Raw genomic sequence first — 20,400 nt, 5'->3', positions numbered from 1 at the left:
AAGAAAAATAAATAAAAAGAAAAGAAAGAATAAAAGGGGAGGTGTTAGAAGCTAATGGGTTTGGCCCATGGTGTGCCATGTGACATTGTCACGTGAGAAGGAAAAAGGATTTCTTAATCCCTAATTTAAGAAACACACACATATATATGTATATATATATATATATATATATATATATATATATATATATATATATATATATATATATATATATATATATATATATATATATATGTGTGTGTGGTATATAACACTGTAGCGTGAGTGTTATATAACAACACAACAGTAGCCGTAACGAGACAGAGAGCTTCGGGAGCAGAGAAGAGATTTTCTTGGTTCCAGGTGATAAAGAGTGTGTAGCAAAGTTACTTTGTTTCTGCTACAACTTTAGTAAGTGGTTTCTATCATCTAGCTAGTTTTTACTAGTTGTTTAAATCTCTCTCTAGGTTGTGTTAGTTTACCCACTTGTGTGGAAGTTGAGTTGTTGTTTGATTCTACCTTTAGGTGATGATTATTGGTATTCTTAGTATTTACTAGAAGACTATTGTGTACCCATTATTGATTTATAGTGGAAGATTTATCTGGTTTTGCCCGTGATTTTTTATTCTCTTACATTGAGAGGATTTTACACGTAAAATTTCGGTGTCTGATATTTATTTTAACGTTGTTATTATTTTGCTTTGCTTTTGGAATTTTCTGGTTGCCCATTTAATTGCACAGGTGGTTGGGAGAGTTAATTCCACATTTTAAAGAGACTATTTAGTCTGGTTTCCCCAACAGATAGCCCAAACAACTTTATTATAGCATAAATCACGTTTGGCAATGATTGCCAAACATACATTTGACTCCTTTGAACACAGATCCAGACATACAAGAAATCTGGCTATGCATCCCGAAGGTGAACACTATAAATGGAATTAAAATGCGATCTACCACCTTAAATTGATCCAGAAGTAATGTAGCATTGGTTATAGTTCATTAGTTCTAACTACTACAAAAAGATATCGGGCTCGGGCATATACTAATTTGGTGCTTCTGAATAATTGAGCTTATCCTAAGCATTGTAACATTGGATCTTTCTTTGAGATAATCTGGCAACATTCTCTTTATGTATTTTGCCATACTTGCACAGAATTAACACTATAACTTGATGGAAATAAAGATATGGCAAATGTTATTAGATCTAACAAACATTTTTCAATCCGCCATGATACATAACAAAGAAGTAAACATAAGATTAAATAAATCCCAGAAAATTACTGAAGACAAAAAGTTGACACACTATACCACTGAGACAGATTCTGGCTTTTCACAACTTGTCCTCCAAGGAGATACTCAGTCATCTCTGGCCGGTAGTACTGTTGTTGCAGATACTGATGAAGGTAAGGAGGTAGATGATACTGGTACTGAGGAGGCCGCGAGTACTGGTGGTAGTAGTGAGCTTGCAGGTACTGGGGTGGATACTGAGGAGGCTGCAAGTACTTCTGTTGGTAGTAATGAGGTGGAAATGGAGGCAACATCTGCGGATGATAATAATGAGGTGGACAGGGAGGCAGCATCTGCCGCTGGTGACATCAACATTGGTTGGTGTGGTACCTCATCCGCCACCTTACGTAATATACTCTCTATAAACGCCCGAACCGCTTGTTGCACTTTTTCCTGCACTATGTGATCATATTTACTCTTCCAAAGTCGCCACATCTCTTCAATATCAGTCTGCTGAGATTGACCCGCACTGGCGGCAGAAACAGAAACAGCAGAAGAAGACTCTTGCATATGCGGTATCTGCAGCTGGTCGTAAGGAGGTGGAAAGGGAGGCAGCATCTGCTGCTGCTGCTGCTGGATCAACTTTTCCACCTTCGTACTTAATTTACTCAATATAATCACTTCAAATGCTTGTTGCACTTCTTCCAGCACTATTTGTTCACCATGTGCACTCTTCCAAAGTTGCCAAATCTCTTCAATATCAGGATCCACATATCGATTCGGACTAGCAGCAGAACCAGCAGAAAGAGACTCCTGCATAAATTAGACGAAGGCATTCTAAGCTTTCCATTTCCACCTAACAATGAAACAGCCACTAATAACTAGGAAGTGTTCACTATTTTTGGCCAATTAGTGGAAAGTATTTTACTCACTTCGTCCTCATCAGATTCATCGTCAGGGGATTCATTAAACAGTGAAGACAAATATAGAAAATTAAGACTAAACAAATCATTCCTAAGTTAAATTGAAAAAAAAGTTTAAATTTAACACTGTTCTTATTCCCATGAAACTTGTTCCAAACACCTTGTAGCTTAACCAATAATCGAATCTGAAGGAACTAAATTAGGTTCATAGTCATGAAAAGGTCATAGTTTAATTTCGGCCCTTCTTTAATAAAAAAAAACACAATAGTTTTTTTTTTAGAAGCAAAATTAGTTCACCCAAATTGGCACAAAAGAGAATCGAACATCAAACATGAGATCTCAAGGAGGAACACACTTTCAGGTCCCAAATCAATACTGTCAGACCAACCAAAGTAAGCACAATAGTTAATATTATTTCGTAAATATTTATGTAGATATTTCAAAACTAACTTGTAAAAATGGTAATAATGTGGCATCATTTGATTAGATGTAAGTGTAAAAGTGTTTTACACTGTTATTGTTGGTCGTAGAAATTTATATCTATTTTACTTTATAAATTTATTATTTATTAATACGTAAAAAACATAAATAAAAATAATTTAATAAGGAGATTTGTAAGGCTTAAATCAACTCACAATATAATATTGTTAGGTTTTGACACCTTTGCCTCGACTTGATCCAGAAATTTTATAGTTGTGAGTGAGTTTTAGGTGGTGTTTAGCACTTTGTCTATTTTTTTTTATAGATTCCTCGATAATGTTTTAAGGACACTCATTAGCAAGACTAGGAGTGTAACGATTCCGTTTGGATCGTTTTTTAATAAAAACAATATTTGAACCAATTAAATCTACTTCAGTTTGGTTTAGTTTTCGGTGTCTTTCAAAAGTAGAACCAAATCAAACAATATGATTTAGTTTACTTTTATTTGGTTCAGTTCGGTTGATCACTTCGTTTGAAAATACAATTAAAAATAAATTAATATTTTAATTGTTTGCCTACTCAAATTATAGAGCATTGATAAACTTCAAATAAAGTAAAAAATAAAATATAATTAGCATTCAAACTAGATTTATTGAGATAAGTTTCAATAAGGTAAAGAAAGAACTCCGAAAATAACAAAAACTAAACATCTTATAATGGAAAAACTTGAATAAACTAAATTCTTTTAAACTTCCTAAATGAAGCAGAGCGCGCAATCAAAACTTTAGAAACTATGAAACATGAGAAAACAATTTGAACTTGATAACGGGAAACGAAAGAGTAGCATAGAATAATGAAAACTAAAACAAAATAGAGGAGAAATGAATTAAAATGAAAACAGAAAAGAAAGGAATGAAATAAAAACGAAGGTGAAAGCTTTCAGGTTTGTGTTACACTCAGTGGTAGTGTATGCATAATTGAGTTTTGGCTATGGTTTATATTGAGTTTAACCCTAGACTAAAATAGTAGGGTAAAAGGGCATAGACTGATTTGGTGCTTCTGAATAATTGAGCTTATCAGAAGCATTGTAACATTGGATCTTTCTTTGAGATAATCTGGCAACATCCTCTTTATGTATTTTGCCATACTTGCATAATAATAACACTATAACTTGATGGAAATAGAGATATGGGCAAATGTTATTAGATCTAACAAACATTTTTCAATCCGCCATGATACATAACAAAGAAGTAAACATAAGAGTAAATAAATCCCAGAAAATCATTGAAGACAAAAGTTTACACTCTATGCCACTGAGACAGATTCTGGCTTTTCACAACTTGTCCTCCAAGGAGATATTCATCCTTGATACTCAGTCATCTCTGGCTGGTAGTACTGTTTGTTGCAGATACTGGGGTGGATACTGATATTGATGAGGGTAAGGAGGTAGATGATACTGGTACGGAGGAGGCCGCGAGTACCGGTGGTAGTAGTGAGCTTGCGGATACGGGGGTGGATACTGATACTGGTGAGGGTAAGGAGGTAATTGATGCTGGTACGGAGGAGGCTGCGAGTACTTCTGTTGGTAATAATGAGGTGGAAACGGAAGCAACATCTGCAGATGATAATAATGAGGTGGACAGGGAGGCAGCATCTGCCGCTGGTGGCATCAACATTGTTTGGTGTAGTACCTCATCCACCATCTTACGTACCATCTTACGTACTTTACTCTCTATAATCTCCCGAACCTCTTGTTGCACATATTCCGGCACAATCTTCCAAGGTCGCCGCATCTCTTCGATATCAGGCTGTTGAGATTGACCCGTATTGGCGGAAGAAACAGAAACAGCCGAAGAAGACTCTTGCATACGCGGTATCTGCAGTTTGTCGTAATGAGGTAGAAAGGGAGACAGCATTAACATATAATGATGGAGCATCTCATCCATCCATCTACTCTCGATAATCTCCTCAAATGCTTGTTGGAACTCTTCCTGCACTATTTGTTTGCGTTGTTCACTATTCAAAAGTTGCCACATCTCTACAGTATCAGGTTGTTCAAATCGATTTGGACTAGCGGCAGAACCAGCAGAAGAAGACTCCTGCATAAATCCTGAAAAATATATATTGGTGAAATCCTGAAGTTTAACGCGGTATATGGAATTAAAGAGTAATTTACCAAAACCTTAAAAAAATTATTCTAAAAATTACTTAAGCAAACTTGTTTCGGTTTTGTTTTCCAACATAAATTCATAAGAAATGTAGCATTCGTGATAGTTTTTTTGCTGCAACTACTACAAAAAGATACAACAGATGTTCTTAATGAGGAAACAAATGATTAAATAAGTAGCAGAAAATCACAGAAGACAGAAAAAGTCTACACTCTAAACCACTGAGAAGTAAAGCACAACTACTGATTTTTCACAACTTGACCTTTAAAGAGATCTTCAAAATTGATGCTTCAAGTTTTTCAAAGAGTCACTGAGTTCAAAAAGTTGAATTTGTCATATTTTAGAATCAGCAAAATCTATAACACAAGTCTTTTATAAAAATAACTGACAATAAGGGTAGGATGAAGATAATGAGAGAAAAAAGGAATTAATCAGTCAGAGCATGTCCATTCTTACCTGCACCAGGAAACACCCCGGAATTTGCACCCTGAAAACAACAAAGAAAATTAGAAGAAGGCATTCTAAGCTTTCTACCTAACAATGAAACAGCCACTAATAACTAGGAAGTGTTCACTATTTTTGGCCAATTACGGCAAGTATTTTACTCACTTCGTCCTCATCAGATTCATCATCAGGGGATTCATAGTCGCTGGGACTGAAACAGTGAAAACAAATATATAAAATTAAGACTAAAAAAATCATTGCTAAGTTCCTATTCATGACAAGGTCATAGTTTAATTTGGAGATTATTTTTTGAAAACTTATAAGAAAAACATAGTCCATACAAGAGAGAAAAAAATAATGAGAGAAAAGAAAAGAAAGAAGACTTGCAAAATTTTGATGACACGAGCAGGGGCGGATCTAGACATTTAATAATGGTGTGGCCAAATATCATAAAAATCCTACACTAAATTATATTGAAAATAAGAAATAATATTGTTTAATGCGGTACATTTACGATGAAAATCGTCTATCATCCATTTACATGTTTAAGAAAATTGATTTTTCTAATATTATGTATGTATTGACCATTCATTTTTTTAAAAAAAATTGACCACAACTATTATTCTTGATTTATTATTATTGTTTGTGGTGACAACTTAGCAATTTTTTTTGAAAAAAATTCAATTAAAAGTAAAAATTGCAGCCTGCGAAATTTGAACACGGGATACTTCAATCATAAACCAAGCCATATTACCACCAAGACACATGGAATGTTGTGATTAACAGTAACGGTGAGATGTATATATAACAAAACAGTTAACAAAAATATGTGTATATATACCTATTAAAAATGATAATTCTACTGTGGCCAAGGCCACAGCAGGCCTCAACGTAGGTTCCCAGGCCTACAGATTGCAACTGGTCCTGGATATCAGCCACCTTCTCCACATTAGTTAACTGGATCTCCCTAAAAAATGAGGCATTTTTTAAGAAAAGCATAACAAACTCGATTTCATCTTCATCTCCAAAAAAATATAAAATGTGTAATCGTTTGAGAGAGGATTTTAAGCAGCAAGGCAATGAGTTCAATAACGAATCTTCACCATCCAAGTATTCACGTACCTAAATAAGAATCACGAAACATATCAAATTTCAGAAATAATATTATTGTAAGCATTGAAACATGACAAATAAAAGCACTGATTCAGAATGTAAAATGTACCACAGTAGGAAAATAAAGAACTTCCAGTTTAGGAGTCTTTCGGAGAATATCAGGTAATACTCCACTAGTAGCAGTAGACTCGTCAGTAAAATTATACACATAAAGATGTGTTAAATTGTGAAATGTGGGAAGGAGATTGAGGTCAACCTCTGTACGGTCAATAAGACACTAGTAAATGAAACAAAACAACATTCAGTATTGTGATAGAGAGAAAATATACAACGATAACTAAAGGTAACATTCAGTCATTCACAATAGGCATTAGCCAATGCAATATATACAAAAATGAAGATGATGAAAAAATACTCAAACATACCTCAAGAGTATCATTTGTTATATCGAGAGATTTGACATTATTAAGTCCACTCAATAGCTCAAATATACAATGAGCAACATATAGTACAGGTACAAGTTGACTGTCATCCTCAAGATGAACATGGGCATCAACTATGGAGGTCAAGTTAACAGGGATAAATCGTATTGCTGCATGGCATGTGCAACTTAAAGATAAAAGATTCACAGCATCAATCATGACTGTCATATAATCATCCTCATCATCTACACAACAAAGGTCAAAATAGATAGTCAACTTCCTTAATGTGGAAATTGCAACACTGATCTGCTCTATATTCTCCCAATAACAATTGTACAAGGTCAACTCTTGTAAGACAGGGCACCCAGAGAAAAGTTGTTGAACCGACTCCTCATTTGCAAATGTAACATCTGAAACTACTAATTTCTTCAGACTAGGGAAACAAATATCACTAGGAATACAAAGAGTGAACTTGAGTCCTAAACAAAGTTCATTCAATGACTCAAATGCCGAGAAACAATGGGGTAACGCAAACTTATCATTTGGAATTGGAACACCTAGTGAAAGTTTAAGATATTGTAGTTTGTGCTTCGAAGCAGAAGATATTAAAGAACTAACTTTATCTCCATCAACAGCAATTTCAAATATGTCAATGGAGAGCCTTTCTACACAATTAGATTTTCGCAGTAGTCTTCCAACTAGATCCAAGAGACAATTTACTGAATTCTGATTTTGGTCTTTTGACTTATTATATAGAGGATATGGAATTTTAAAATCAAAGACGGATAAGTAGGTCCACAAGTGTCTCCATTTTGTTGCTAATACGGAAGTTCTTACAACATCTTTGGTAGGGAGTAAAGAAAGAATATGAAGAAGAACGCCCTCGGGTAAGTCGCTAATCATATCATCCACATTATGTCCTTGGATGTGATGCACATCTGTTGATGAGATTTTACCAGCCATGATCTATGCCTATCTGCTCAAAATAATAAATAATAATAAGAAATAGCGTCTTGAAATAGCGTAAATAAAAAATGATAAAAATGTTAAAAGCTGTAGGTTATAAACTCAAACACTTGTCATTTTTATCAAACAAACTTATAAGCTAGTCCAATAAGCTATAAGTTGGCTTATTGGACTTACCAAACAGACACTCACACTCATGATTACTTCAACTAACAGTACTACTACTACTAGCTAGGTGTGAGTTGAGAGGAATCAAACAAAGGCGCATGCAATAAACAAGTTAATTAATCTAATTATAAACTCAAACACTTGAGTTGTGTTGTAGGAAATAGGGATTTTGATTAATTTCGATTCCCTGCAAATTTACATGGCAAAGCAATTCTATGAATACTGAAACCCTATTGATTTAAACTTTCATTCGGATGCGGAAACGAAGAGAAGAGAAGATGATGCGATTACCTTGGCACTGAAAAGATCGACACTCACATAACGAAGGAAAAGATCAACCAAAATGAAGAGAAGAGAAGAGAAGATGAACCGTAATTTAGTAGTGCAATTATTTTTTAGTATTTGGCCAACCGGTGCGCCTGGTTTGTAGTCAGTTGTTTCCCGGCCCCTTTTTATCGTGTAGTTGCGGGAGTTGGTGGTATTAATGTCAATCACCACTAAAACTATTTACAATGAGAGAGAAAATAATTACTAATTCTATATTAGTAAAAATTTAATATTTTGAAAATATTCATCAAAATAAATTGAACAAGATCTTTTTTTTTTTTGAAGGAAAAAAACTTATAGCATTTCATTATTAACTATGTTACAAATACATATGGGTACATCAATAAAGAAGTGGAAACTAGCTAGAGATGTGGCCACCCTTGCTAAGGCATGAGCAACCTCATTGGCTTGTCTCCTAATAAACTCGATACGAGAGTTTCTAAAATAAGTGTTATAGACACGTACGCAATCCTTAATAATATCTCCGAGCTCAGACATGTTAGGATGCTTACTATGGAAACTAGTGACAACATTTCTTGAATCAAGTTCAAAATCAACATTTTCCGGCTGCAGGTCATGGACCCAATTGAGAGCACTGAGTAAGCCAAGAGCTTCTCCTATATCGACATCAGTAATGGGCGATAGCCATTCTGTTTTGGCCAAAACAAACCTTCCTTGATCATCTCGGATGCACATACCTATTCCAACTTTGTTCTGCTGTTTGGAGAATGATGCATCTATATTGCATTTGTACCGACCAGTTGGAGGTTTTGACCAACAAATTGCAGTATTATGTTGTCGTTGTTGGGAGTGCAAGTTCTTGTGATTCTGCGCACCTTTCCAATCTATAAGCAAGTTGATAGCACGTGCACGTACATGTTGAAACGGTTCAACCTTGTCTCTCCAAACCTTGTCATTTCTTTGTTGCCAAATACTCCATAACAAAACCATGAAAAGTGACACTTGATCTGAATTGAAAACCTGTAATACAGAGAAGATAATGTCTATAATATTATTATGTTGCAAGTGAGTTTGCAAAGTATTCCACCATCCAACACTTTTCCAAATTTCCTTTGCATTGTTACACAAGAGGAATATGTGTAAATTATTTTCCTGTTCATTTTCACAAAGAGCACAAATATCAGGACAGTTAACGCCTTTTTGAATAAGGCGAGCACGAGTCGGAATACAATTTCGACATAATCGCCAAATAAAATTCTTAATTTTTGGCGGAACTTCAGCTCTCCAAATTTTAATCCATTGACCCGGGATTTGCAGACCAGTTTGTGTCAATTGCTTCATTGATGCAGTAACGATATGCACTCTTAACAGAGTAGTGCCCATTTTTCTCAAGTCTCCAGATCAATTTATCTTCAACAACCGACTCTAATAAAGGAGTTTGCGAAATTTTTGTTGCACTACTGTTATAAAAAATAGAGCAAATAAGTGGCATATTCCACTTTTTTGCATTTGCCATTAACAAGTCAGATACATTCAAATAGCTTAACATTGGATCCAGTTGCAAGGGTCTTGTAAAAACTGAACCATCAGACACCCATCTATTATCCCAAACCGATATATCATAACCCGTTCCAATACTCCACTTATAGCCACCACGAACAATAAATTTTGCACTCCAAATGCTTCGCCACACGTAACTTGGGTTGTGCCCAATGCTTTAGCTAAGGAAGTCGCTTCTAGGAAAATATTTAGCTTTGAATAATCTAGTGATTAAATTACCCGGATTAGCTTGTAACTTCCAGGCCTGCTTGCCAAGCATCGCATAATTAAAAGCTTGAATACTTTTAAAACCCAAGCCACCCGCATTTTTGTGCATAGCTAACCGCTCCAAAGATAGCCAATGGATTCCTTTAGACTGTTCTTTGTTATGGCCCCACCAAAATGAATTCATCATCTTTTCAATTTCGTCGCAAAGAGAGGACGGAATCAAAAAAATACTCATGATGTATGAAGGTATAGATTGAAGAACCGATTTAATCATAATTTCTCGGCCTGCTTGAGAGAGACATCTGCTGCTCCAAGAATTTATTTTTTTCCAAATTCGATCTTTAATAAACCTGAAAGTGGCTTTTCTACTTCTCCCAACCATAGAAGGCAATCCGAGGTATTTTCCAGTACCAAGAACTTGTTGCACCCCTAGAATGTTAGAGACAGAGTTTTGAATGGCCGGAGAGACATTCCTGCTACAATAAATTTCAGATTTTTGCAGGTTAATTGCTTGGCCTGATGCAGCTTCGTAAGTAGAGAGAATATTCTTCATGATTACAGCTTCACTGTCAGATGCTCGAAGGAAAAGGAAACAATCATCTGCAAAAAGAAGATGTGAAATAATGGGGGCATTTCTGCAAATTTTAACCCCGTGGATATCACCTTTGCATTCTGCTTTTCTAATAAGTGCCGACAAACCTTCGGCACAAATAATAAACAGATAGGGGGACAGAGGGTCCCCTTGCCGTAAGCCTCTGGCCGGGATGATAGGTCCAGCTGTGTTGCCATTGAGGATCACTGAGTAATCAACTGTCTCAACACAAAGCATAATCCAAGATATCCAATTTTGAGAGAAACCCATAGTTTTCATAACATCTTTGAGATAATCCCAATCTATCCTGTCATATGCTTTACTAATATCAAGTTTAAGAGCAACATCTCCTTGTTTGCCTCTAGTCTTTGCTTTCATATAATGCACTAATTCAATTGCAGCCATAGCATTATCGAGAATTGATCTTCCAGGAACAAAAGCAGATTGATTATCAGAAATACATTTATTAAGCACACCTTTTAATCTGTTAGCAAGAACTTTAGCTACCACTTTATAGAGAACGTTACACAAAGCAATTGGTCTCCAATCCTTCATAGTGGTTTGAACATCACCTTTAGGAATTAAAGCGATGTTAGTAGAATTCAAGTTAGGAGGAAAAACACCGGAATTAAGCCAAGAACAACCAGCACTAAAGACTTCTTGACCACAAATATCCCAAAACTGTTGATAAAAACCCGGATTGAAACTGTCCGGACCTGGACACTTGTCGGCTTCCATGGAAAAAATTGCTTCACGAAACTCTTCAAACATGAAAGGCGCTGAAAGTTGGTTGTTGTCCTCAACTGTTATCGAAGGTGTGATAGCATTAAGAACTTCATCACGTGCACTGTTTTGCTTCTGAAACAGATTTAAAAAATACTCTCTAGCAATAGCAACCATGCCTTCCTGAGATCGGCACTCAACATTGTTATTATCGGTCAAGACTTCAATTCGATTCACCTTCTTTCTTGTAGAAGCAGCTGCATGGAAAAATTTGGTGTTTAAATCTCCATCCTTGTACCAGAAAGTTTTGGCTCTTTGTTTCCAAAAACGATCCTCCTGAGAAAGTAAAACATTTAATCTTTTTTTTAAAGCATTGAAGTAATTGATATTGGTCTCATCTACATGACCACGAGTCTGCTCCAGTTTCTTGTGATAGGCGTCAATTTGCTTACGCAAATTATGGAAATGATCCTTGCTCCAGTGTGACAAGTCTGATGCGCAAGCATCGAGCTTATGTGTAATATCATTTTCGTTGTATGTGCTCCACCTGTTGCGAACAAAGTTAGCAAATTCTGGATCTTCCATCCAAGCCATCTCAAATTTAAAATGTCTCGGTGCATAAGAAGTGGGCTGAATCGGCTCACAGACAAGCCACAATGGATAATGGTCAGATGAGGTAGCTGTCAAGCACTCCAATCTAGCATTAGGGAAATTTTGACTCCATGAATCATTTGCTAAAGCTCTGTCCAATTTTTCTTCAACCGCACGATTTGTTCCCAAGCTTTTAAACCAAGTGAATTGATAACCATGCATAAACAAATCAAATAAACCAGCATCTCCCACCGCTTCTCTAAAACCATTTATCAACCAATTTGCTCTGTCAGCTCTACCTTTCTTTTCATCTGAAGACAATATATCATTTAAATCACCAATGACACACCAAGGTAAATTAGATCGTTGAGAAAGTTGTCGGAGTAAATTCCAAGAGTCTCTTCTACGACTACCTTCCGGATAACCATAAAAACTTGTTAATCTCCAATTCCCCTTACCTGAATCAACCACCTCAATATCAACATGATTGGAAGAATAATTGGTGATATTACAATTTATATGATTATTCCAAAAAACAGCCACTCCCCCTCTTCTTCCTTCACGATCAACAGCAAGACAAGAATCAAAACTCAACTCAAAACGCAAATCAGTTGTTTTATTTGAGTTGACCAAAGTCTCATACAATATCATTACATCCGGTTTATATCTACAGATGAGGTATTTCAAATGAAGAACTGCACTCGGGTTACCCAATCCCCGGCAATTCCAACTAATGACACTCATTTAGCCTTATTTTTAGTATCTGTCATATACAAATTGAACCAGGTTATGGCACCAATTCCTTCCTCATCTTCATCCAAGATCAGACACCATAATTGACACAAAACATGTTATAATAAGACCAGACCATATTATCCATACCAGAGGGAAATTAATCATACACATCAGCCATGCTTAGAGAGAAAAGCACATAATAGTGTAGATGGAAACAATCAAAGGCTCAGGCATAAACAGTGAAATTCAATCAGTGCAGCAAGGATGAATAAATCAGCCTCAATTCTAAGCATTAAGCAGAGTCATAATAACCAGTAACACAAGCAATCAGATTAGGCCTAACCTAAACGATTGAAAATCAAAGCAATCAGATTAGGCATAACCTAAACGATTGAAAATCAAAGCACCCACAAGGGAGAGAAGCATATACCCTAGGGGAGAACACGATGACACCAACGGAAACAGGGAACTATTCCACAGCGACGGCAGCGGCGGGAGTGAATAAAATAATCGGCGATAGGCAATGAACTAGATAACTGACGGCAGTGTGAGAAGAAAACTGAAACAGATGGTGGGGGTTACAGATTGCAGCGGCGGCGACGACGATCTTTTGTTGTCTTGTACGGGATGCATCGGTGGATTAGTTCTTTCTCGTTGGGTTTCAGAGAAGACTGAAATTGCAACGGCGGCGACGATCTAAATTGCAACGTTGTTAAGAAGTTTCATCGATCTGAGAATTTCCAGTAGGAGGAAGTTTCAACGGCGGCTTGAACAAGATCTTATATACTAGTAATATTTACATTTATATATTATTAAAAAAATACTGTCAAAACAAGGTAAATGAATAGTACATTTTTATCAAATATGGTCTTGTAATTAGCGACTAAGGTAGTATCATAAATATTTGTGTAGATATTTCAAAACTAACTTATAAAAGTGATAATAATGTGGCAGATAACTTGCAAGAGTTTTGGGATTGAGACATGTACTTGGGACCGGCAACTATTTAGGGTTCCCATCGATGATTGGAAGGAGTAAGAAGACTATTTATTTTTCATAAATGATCGAGTGTGGAAGAAAATGAACTCTTGGAGAGGTAAATCTTTGTCAACAGCCGGGAAAGAAGTGATGATTAAATTCGTCCTACAAGCAATCCCATCGTACATTATGAGCATTTACCTTATTCCATCTACAAATACAAGAAGGGATGTAGATGAGTGGTAGGGGATGGGAGTAGGGTGAGGGTGATGGGAGAGCTGTGGTTAAGGAGGGAGGAAGGGAAGTGGTTGAGGTCACCTCAAGTTGAAGAGGTTCATAATTTATATGTTAACAAACGTATGGTGGAGGGTTAAAGGAAATGGGATGTGTAAAAAATCCAAAGCTTATTATCTAGTGATATGGCAAATATTATCATGACTATCACTACAAAAAAAAAGGTGATTAGCAACGGTTTTGGGACAGTTTAGCAACGGTTTTTAATTGTTGCAACAGTTTTACCAACGGTTGCCAAACCGTTGCAGATTTGAGCGTTGGTAGCTCAATTAGCGGCAGTTTGAAAAACCGTTACACAAACGGCCACAATAAGTTTAGCAACGGTTTGAAACCGTTGCTATTGATGAAATGAAAAACAAATTTTGAGCCAGTTTTGCAACGGTTTGAAACCGCCGCTATATTATTTTATTTTATTTTTTCTAGTTTTGCAACGGTTTGAAACTGCCGCTAATTATGAAAAAAAATTAAAAAAAAAATTATTTTATTTACATTTCATACACAACCATTAATTGTAACAAAAAAAAAATACACAACCATTAATACAAAATTTCATAGCAAATTATAAATAAATTCAATTACAAAATATTAACGAAACAAGGTTACCAAAAGTATCGTGGAATTAAACATGTCTTAGTAAAACTAAAGAATGTTACTGCCAAAACACTAGCCTAACCAAAGCTAAACAAACTGAGGCCTGCAAAACTAAAAATGCGACTACCGAAAAACACTATGTCTAACCAAAGCTAAACAAACTGAGGCCTGCAAAACTAAAAATATGACTACCCAAAAACACAGTCTAACCAAAGCTAAGCAAACCGAGACCTGCAAACAGAAGCCAAAAACCAAATAGCACCAGCCCCTCAACAGAGATCCCTGAAACCACACACACCTGCACATAGTGATAGACACAACAAAAGTGAAGTACAAAATCAACATTGCAGCCTCATATATCAAATAAACATAGCTGATTACAAGGTTACTTGTTTACATTATCAAAAGTCCAGAACCATTTTTATAATCTCAGAGCCATTTTGAATTCATTTTATAAACAAGAGTTAATGTCTTTACAGAGCATAACATAAATGTTATTAATGTATTAAACTTACTTGTAAAGTGTTTCTGCAACATTTCCTCTATAGAGATCACAAATTTGCTACAAGTTCTGCAACATAAGCAACACTAGATAAACTAGAGGTAAACAATTCCTAAAATTATTACTATTACAATAATCACAAAACAATTAGAAAATTCTGAAGCTACCAAGCAGCAATAGCAACAAAACCTCAAGCAAGAACATTGCATCTAAACTTTAGTTTTAGCCTTTCAAACTAAGTGGTGGTGTCATTTGAGTATAAACTTCATATGTTTCCTTATCAACCTTATCATCAAAGCATAACATACATATATAAGGATTAAAATTTGAAGTTGAAATGAATACTTGAAGATAAAAAGCAAGAAGGAAAAGTAGTAAACAAAGAAAGAAGGCTACTCACATGTAGTATCACATTTTGACTTGACAATGATGAGAGCGACCATCGTCGGTGAAGTTACTGACATAATTATAAGTTTGTGCTATCAAATAACATCTGCATAATTATATAAGAACCAATACGAAACTAGAATTAAAAAACACTGCTAGACACCAAAATCCACAGCTGACAAAGACAACGCCCTATGTAGCAAACAAGGTGCAGCATTTGATTCAAAAGACCAAAGTACTTATTTAAGAAAAAGAAAAAATAGTGTTATAGCATTTGATTCAGCTTGCAATTAATCACAACATTAGGACTTAAAAGGTCCATTTACATGGCATCTATTTGGAAGTAATCACAACATTAGGACCTAAAAAGGGCATTTACTTGAATCTGCAAGTACTTAACATAGCCATGTAAATCCATAAAAATATTTAATTTAAAATACAAAATGTATAAGCATTGTGTAGAAGAAGATTGGATTATGCATTTGCATCAAAAGTTGAATTGTGCACTTTGCACTTTGTTATTTTGTGGGATCAAAATTCTAATTTAATCAAAAGTAGTTTTAATTTTAACTTACCTTGTTTTGAGCTGAGCTTGTATTCCAATGTGCTTTTCACTGCTACTTGATGAAGGGGTAACCGAGCATATGAGCTACATTTCAATACCAATAAATTATCATAATTTCTTATTCATTTAAATAGCATTTGTGCCATAGAGTTGTATTATGAAATTTAATTTTTACAAATGAATATGTGAAGACAGTTATCTACAGATAGAAGCCTTACACACACACCTCAATGACCACTGATATTAACAAGTAACAACATCAAGTGGTGATATGATAATATGTAGGTGCAACAAATGCCTCCTTGATTACCATATCTGAAACAATTTTTCACTAGAGCAAATGAGATTCACATGATTAAAACATTATGCATAGGTTTCATGATGATATACTTTCAAAACTAACATGTTATTGAAGCACAAAGTAACAGGTTTTGAGACTAGCATTCCCTAAAATAAGTCATAACATTATGACCTATACTACTCAATTTTAACAGATTCAAGAATTATAAATATGTGACTAACTTAATCATATCAGTGACGAACATAGAGAAATAGAAAGACATAAAGTGATGAATATGTACTAGTTTTAGCTTTAACAAGTTATGTCCAAAATAAACAACAAAGGAACAGAACAGTCACATGAATTAGTGAGTAATTCCAAACCAAGAATCTTGAATCTAAACAAACAAGACCAGTCCTATATTAAGAGAAAAAGGTCCACAAGAGTTTACCATGTTGAGATTTAGAGATTACAAACACAAGAAGAAAATGAATTCTCATGAATGAGCAAGATTAAGAACTTTGTGTCTATATTCTTAATGGACTTCAGAAGAGATTGACATATGAATGCACAAGGATTTGACATTTCTTAATTTTCAAAACAGCCACATTTACACAATCATGGGACAACAATTCAGATTTCATGATATTATCCTGAGAAAAATAGCACTGATCTTGTTCCTAAAGAAGCAACATTAAGTTCATAACAGTCATAAACTAAACCACTTAGCTTCTAGGCCAATTCCTACTTAACATTTATGTGATTATTGAAAATAATGCAATCATGGAACAAGGTTAAGAACCAATGGAAGAGGAATTGCGACTAAAAATTAACCATGGTTCAATAGCAGGTTGAGTTCCATACCTATGTTCAGTACCCCCCCCCCCCCCCCCCCCCCCACTAATCAAAGTTAGCAAATTAAGAGTTACATAATTCATGTGATAGGTGAGAGTATTGCCAATCAGTTCTAACATGCACATAAGTAAGATGAGTTTCAATAAATGATCAAAACTAACAATCTTATAGAAACATCATCAAGAGAACTCATAAGCAATCCAAAGTTGAACATATTAACAATGTAAACTCTTAAAATAGCATGGCAGCAACATGATAAAAAAAATACATTTAACCTTCAAGTTCAAAGAAAACAGTCCCTGATTTTTGCGCTGAAAGAAAACAATGAGTTCTAAGTTTTGATCAATCAAGAATTCAAATCACATTACTTTTGTGTTCAACTTAATACCAACAAAATTCATTAGTCACTCAAGCTTTATCAAAATCACACAAAAGTCTGTGACATTTCACTATGCTAAATAGTTCCAGAAAAACTTGATTTGGACTAGAACTCTCACTTCCTATGGTTACAGAACCACACAAACAAGACAGAGCAAACACAAGGACAATAAACAAACTCTGTTTGACACAAGGAAATTCATATCTCAAATTCAATCAAACTTTCCCAAAGACAATGCTGGCGGAGTTTCCCAAATTCATATCAAAGAAATTCATACCAAGCATTCCAGGATAAGACTAAACTAACTCAACAAATAAATCAATATTTCCCAAACTCAATCAATCAATTAAAGAAACAAATCAAAATTTTCCAAAAACCTAAAACCTAGAAAAATTATAGAATTCTCAGTATCAACAATTCATATCAAACTTTCATCACCTGAGATTAAAATACAAGTCGAGTCGTGTTGAGCAGAGAAGGGTAAGAGATTCGACGTCAAGAAGAGACAGAGAAAAGGGGGAGAACGACGACCGGTGGGTGACGAGTGAGTGGTTCGGTCGAGCTTTTTGGTGAGTGGTGGTGGTGGACTGGTCTGGTCGCTTGAGCAGAGAGAGACGCACGAAGAAGATGAAAGGGTTCGCGAGTCTGAAGCTTTCTTTCTGAATGAATGAAGGAAAAAGCCAAATAATAAAAAAAAAAATAGAACGGTTTACTGTTTTTTTCTCTTTACAACCAAAACCGTTGGTAAACCAAAATAAACTGCCGGTTCACTAAAACCACACCGACAGTTTACCAAAACTGTTGCTGTTATTTTTTTGTTTTTATATTAGCAATAGTTCTACAAAACTGTTGCTATCTATGTGTTGCAAATAACAATTTTTTTTGTAGTGTATGCCATTATTTCAAACTGTTTAGAGAAGATAAATTGATTTGGGATGAGAATAAAGAAGGGAGGTATGTGGTTAGGGAAGGTTACTGAATGCTTATGAAGGCGAAATGGAGACAAGATGAGAGGAGTGCAAGTCGAAATTGGAACGGTTTGATGCGCAGCAAATATGAAAACAAACCCAGCAAACGCGCACGGTAAAGTACAACGCGACTTGGTCAAGGCCTCGCAATGGATGGCTCAAAATCAATGTGGATGCAGGGTCCTTTGAACACCAAGGTATTACATCGACAACTTGTTGTATTAGGAACAACAATGGAGAGTTTCAAGGTGCACAGACAACAAGTAGAACTCAAACATGTCAATACTTGAAGGTGAAGGCATGGCTATGTAGATGATGTGAAGCTAGCTACTCACAAAGGAAGGAACTTTATCATCTTTGGAAGTGACACCCAAACCTTAGTTAATGACATCAATTCAAAAAATGGAGGAGACCCATAATTTGGTTCCATTATTGATAGTATTAAGAATTGTTTGTCATTTGTGTCAAAAAAAGAAAGAATAGTTTGTCATTGTTGTCCAATTTTGAGGTTAAGTTTGTAAGGTGGTAAGCGAATATAGAGGCTCATTAATTCCCTTGCATGAGTGGTCATTTCTCGGGCTAGTCACCAACTCACCATTATGTTGATGTTATCTCTCTTTGTATTGAACCTTTGTTCATGAATGATATGAATTAAGTTTGTTTGTTTTAAAAAAAAATGTGGCGTGATCAGGGACAAATCTAGGATTTTTTTTTTGTGGCCAAAATTTATTAGCTTAATTTAAAAGTTTTAAATGACAATGTTAAATTAAAGTATGAAAGATATACTTTATTCGTCTCAAATTTTTGGTCATTTTAGAATTTCGCACATAATATTATCCGTCTCACCACTAAATAAATGTACTTCTCTTTTATTTATCATTTTTTGACATGATATGTATTTAAATATGACTTTTTAAAATGACAACAATTCAAGATAAAAGTAATGAAAATTATGACCCAGAAATCAAATATTTTGTGTACTTTTTTTGTCTTTCTAAATGAACCTTTTTTAAAAAATACCTACGAAATAATCATTCAAAAATAAAAATTTCTTAACAGTAGAGATCAAAATTGAGTGCATGGTAATTTTTTAAGGATTAAAAATTTAATAAAATTTAAGTAAAGACTAAATTTAAAATGTCACTATTTTATAGAGACCAAAAACATATTTAACTATTTTTTTTCTAGTGGTTAGAAATTTCACCTTAAACGTGAATAAATGGAGTGTTCATGATTCAAACCCCAACTCCTGAATAATTTATATTGTCTCAACCAACCAAGTTAACTCACGGAGACAAAATATATTTAACTCTATACACATAGACCTAATATATGAATGTATGGATAAAAAATTTCAAAATTTTGGTGTGGCCATGGCCACACTTGGCCTTCAAGTAGATTCGTCCATGGGTGTGATTTGATTAGATGTAAGTATAAAAGTGTTTTACGCTGTCATTGTCGGTCGTAGAAATTTATATCTATTTTATTTTATCAATTTTTTAATTATCAATACATAGAAAAACATACATAAAAATAATTTAATAAGGAGATCCGTAAGGTTTAATTTAACTCACAATATAATAACATTAGGTTTTGACACCTTTGTCTTGGCTTGAGCCAAAAATTTCATAGTTGTGAGTGAGTTTTAGGCGGTGTTTACCAATTTGTCAATTTTTTTATAGATTCCTCAATAATGTTTTAAAGACACTCGTTAGCAAGGCTATGAGTATAACGGTTCAATTTGGATCGATTTTTAATAAAAACAATATTTAAACCAAATAAATCTACGTACTTTAGTTTGGTTTAGTTTTCGGTATCTTTCAAAAGTAGAGCCAAATCAAACAATATGGTTTGATTTACTTTTATTTGGTTCAGTTCAGTTAATCGGTTCGTTTGAAAATATAATTAAAAAGTAAATTAATATTTTAATTCTCTGCATACTCAAATTATAGAGCTTTAATAAACTTCAAACAAAGTAAAAAAAAAATAGCATTGAAACTAGATTATTGAGATAAATTTAAATAAGGTAAAGAAAGAACTATGAGAATAACAAAAAATAAACATCAAATAAGGTA

General features: G+C 34.7%; 1 protein-coding gene and 1 long non-coding RNA gene across 7 annotated transcripts; both read right to left on the bottom strand.

Moving 5' to 3' along the window:
- Positions 1–3,720: 3,720 nt before the first annotated feature.
- Positions 3,721–8,301, bottom strand: LOC123883884 (putative F-box/FBD/LRR-repeat protein At1g66290). 2 transcript variants are annotated; one of them, XM_045932831.1, is made up of 7 exons: positions 8,122–8,300; positions 6,700–7,672; positions 6,384–6,551; positions 6,003–6,283; positions 5,327–5,372; positions 5,174–5,204; positions 3,721–4,659 (listed from the first exon to the last, which is right to left on the bottom strand). In XM_045932831.1, exons 2-7 carry the CDS (start codon positions 7,657–7,659, stop codon positions 3,926–3,928), a joined length of 2,220 nt encoding a protein of 739 aa, XP_045788787.1. In that variant the 5' UTR covers positions 7,660–7,672; positions 8,122–8,300; the 3' UTR covers positions 3,721–3,925. The 2 variants fall into 2 exon arrangements, with proteins under 2 accessions (XP_045788787.1, XP_045788788.1); XM_045932832.1 differs by lacking the exon at positions 5,327–5,372 and having other exon boundaries at positions 3,721–4,648; positions 8,122–8,301.
- A 6,029-nt stretch (positions 8,302–14,330) lies between these two features.
- LOC123883889 lies at positions 14,331–18,242 on the bottom strand. 5 transcript variants are annotated; one of them, XR_006800516.1, is made up of 6 exons: positions 17,796–18,242; positions 16,070–16,158; positions 15,854–15,927; positions 15,292–15,384; positions 14,905–15,176; positions 14,331–14,687 (listed from the first exon to the last, which is right to left on the bottom strand). It is a non-coding gene; the product is annotated as an uncharacterized LOC123883889 (long non-coding RNA). The 5 variants fall into 5 exon arrangements; XR_006800515.1 differs by having other exon boundaries at positions 14,905–14,960; XR_006800517.1 differs by having other exon boundaries at positions 14,905–15,384; positions 16,062–16,158.
- Positions 18,243–20,400: the final 2,158 nt, after the last annotated feature.

This window comes from Trifolium pratense, linkage group LG5 (genome assembly GCF_020283565.1).
Source record: "Trifolium pratense cultivar HEN17-A07 linkage group LG5, ARS_RC_1.1, whole genome shotgun sequence".
NCBI lineage: Eukaryota > Viridiplantae > Streptophyta > Magnoliopsida > Fabales > Fabaceae > Trifolium > Trifolium pratense.
The sequence above is the reverse complement of the archived record's forward strand: the minus strand, read 5'-3'. Positions and strand labels throughout refer to the sequence as shown.

Bases quoted from the DNA above. Each gene is read 5' to 3' on its own strand.
- LOC123883884 (XM_045932831.1), bottom strand. From the start codon at position 7,659: ATGGCTGGTAAAATCTCATCAACAGATGTGCATCACATCCAAGGACAT. The intron at 6,552-6,699 runs GTATGTTTGAGT...TTCATTTACTAG, and splicing joins TAACAAATGATACTCTTGAG to TGTCTTATTGACCGTACAGA. The intron at 6,284-6,383 runs GTACATTTTACA...ATTCTTATTTAG, and splicing joins TTCTTTATTTTCCTACTGTG to GTACGTGAATACTTGGATGG.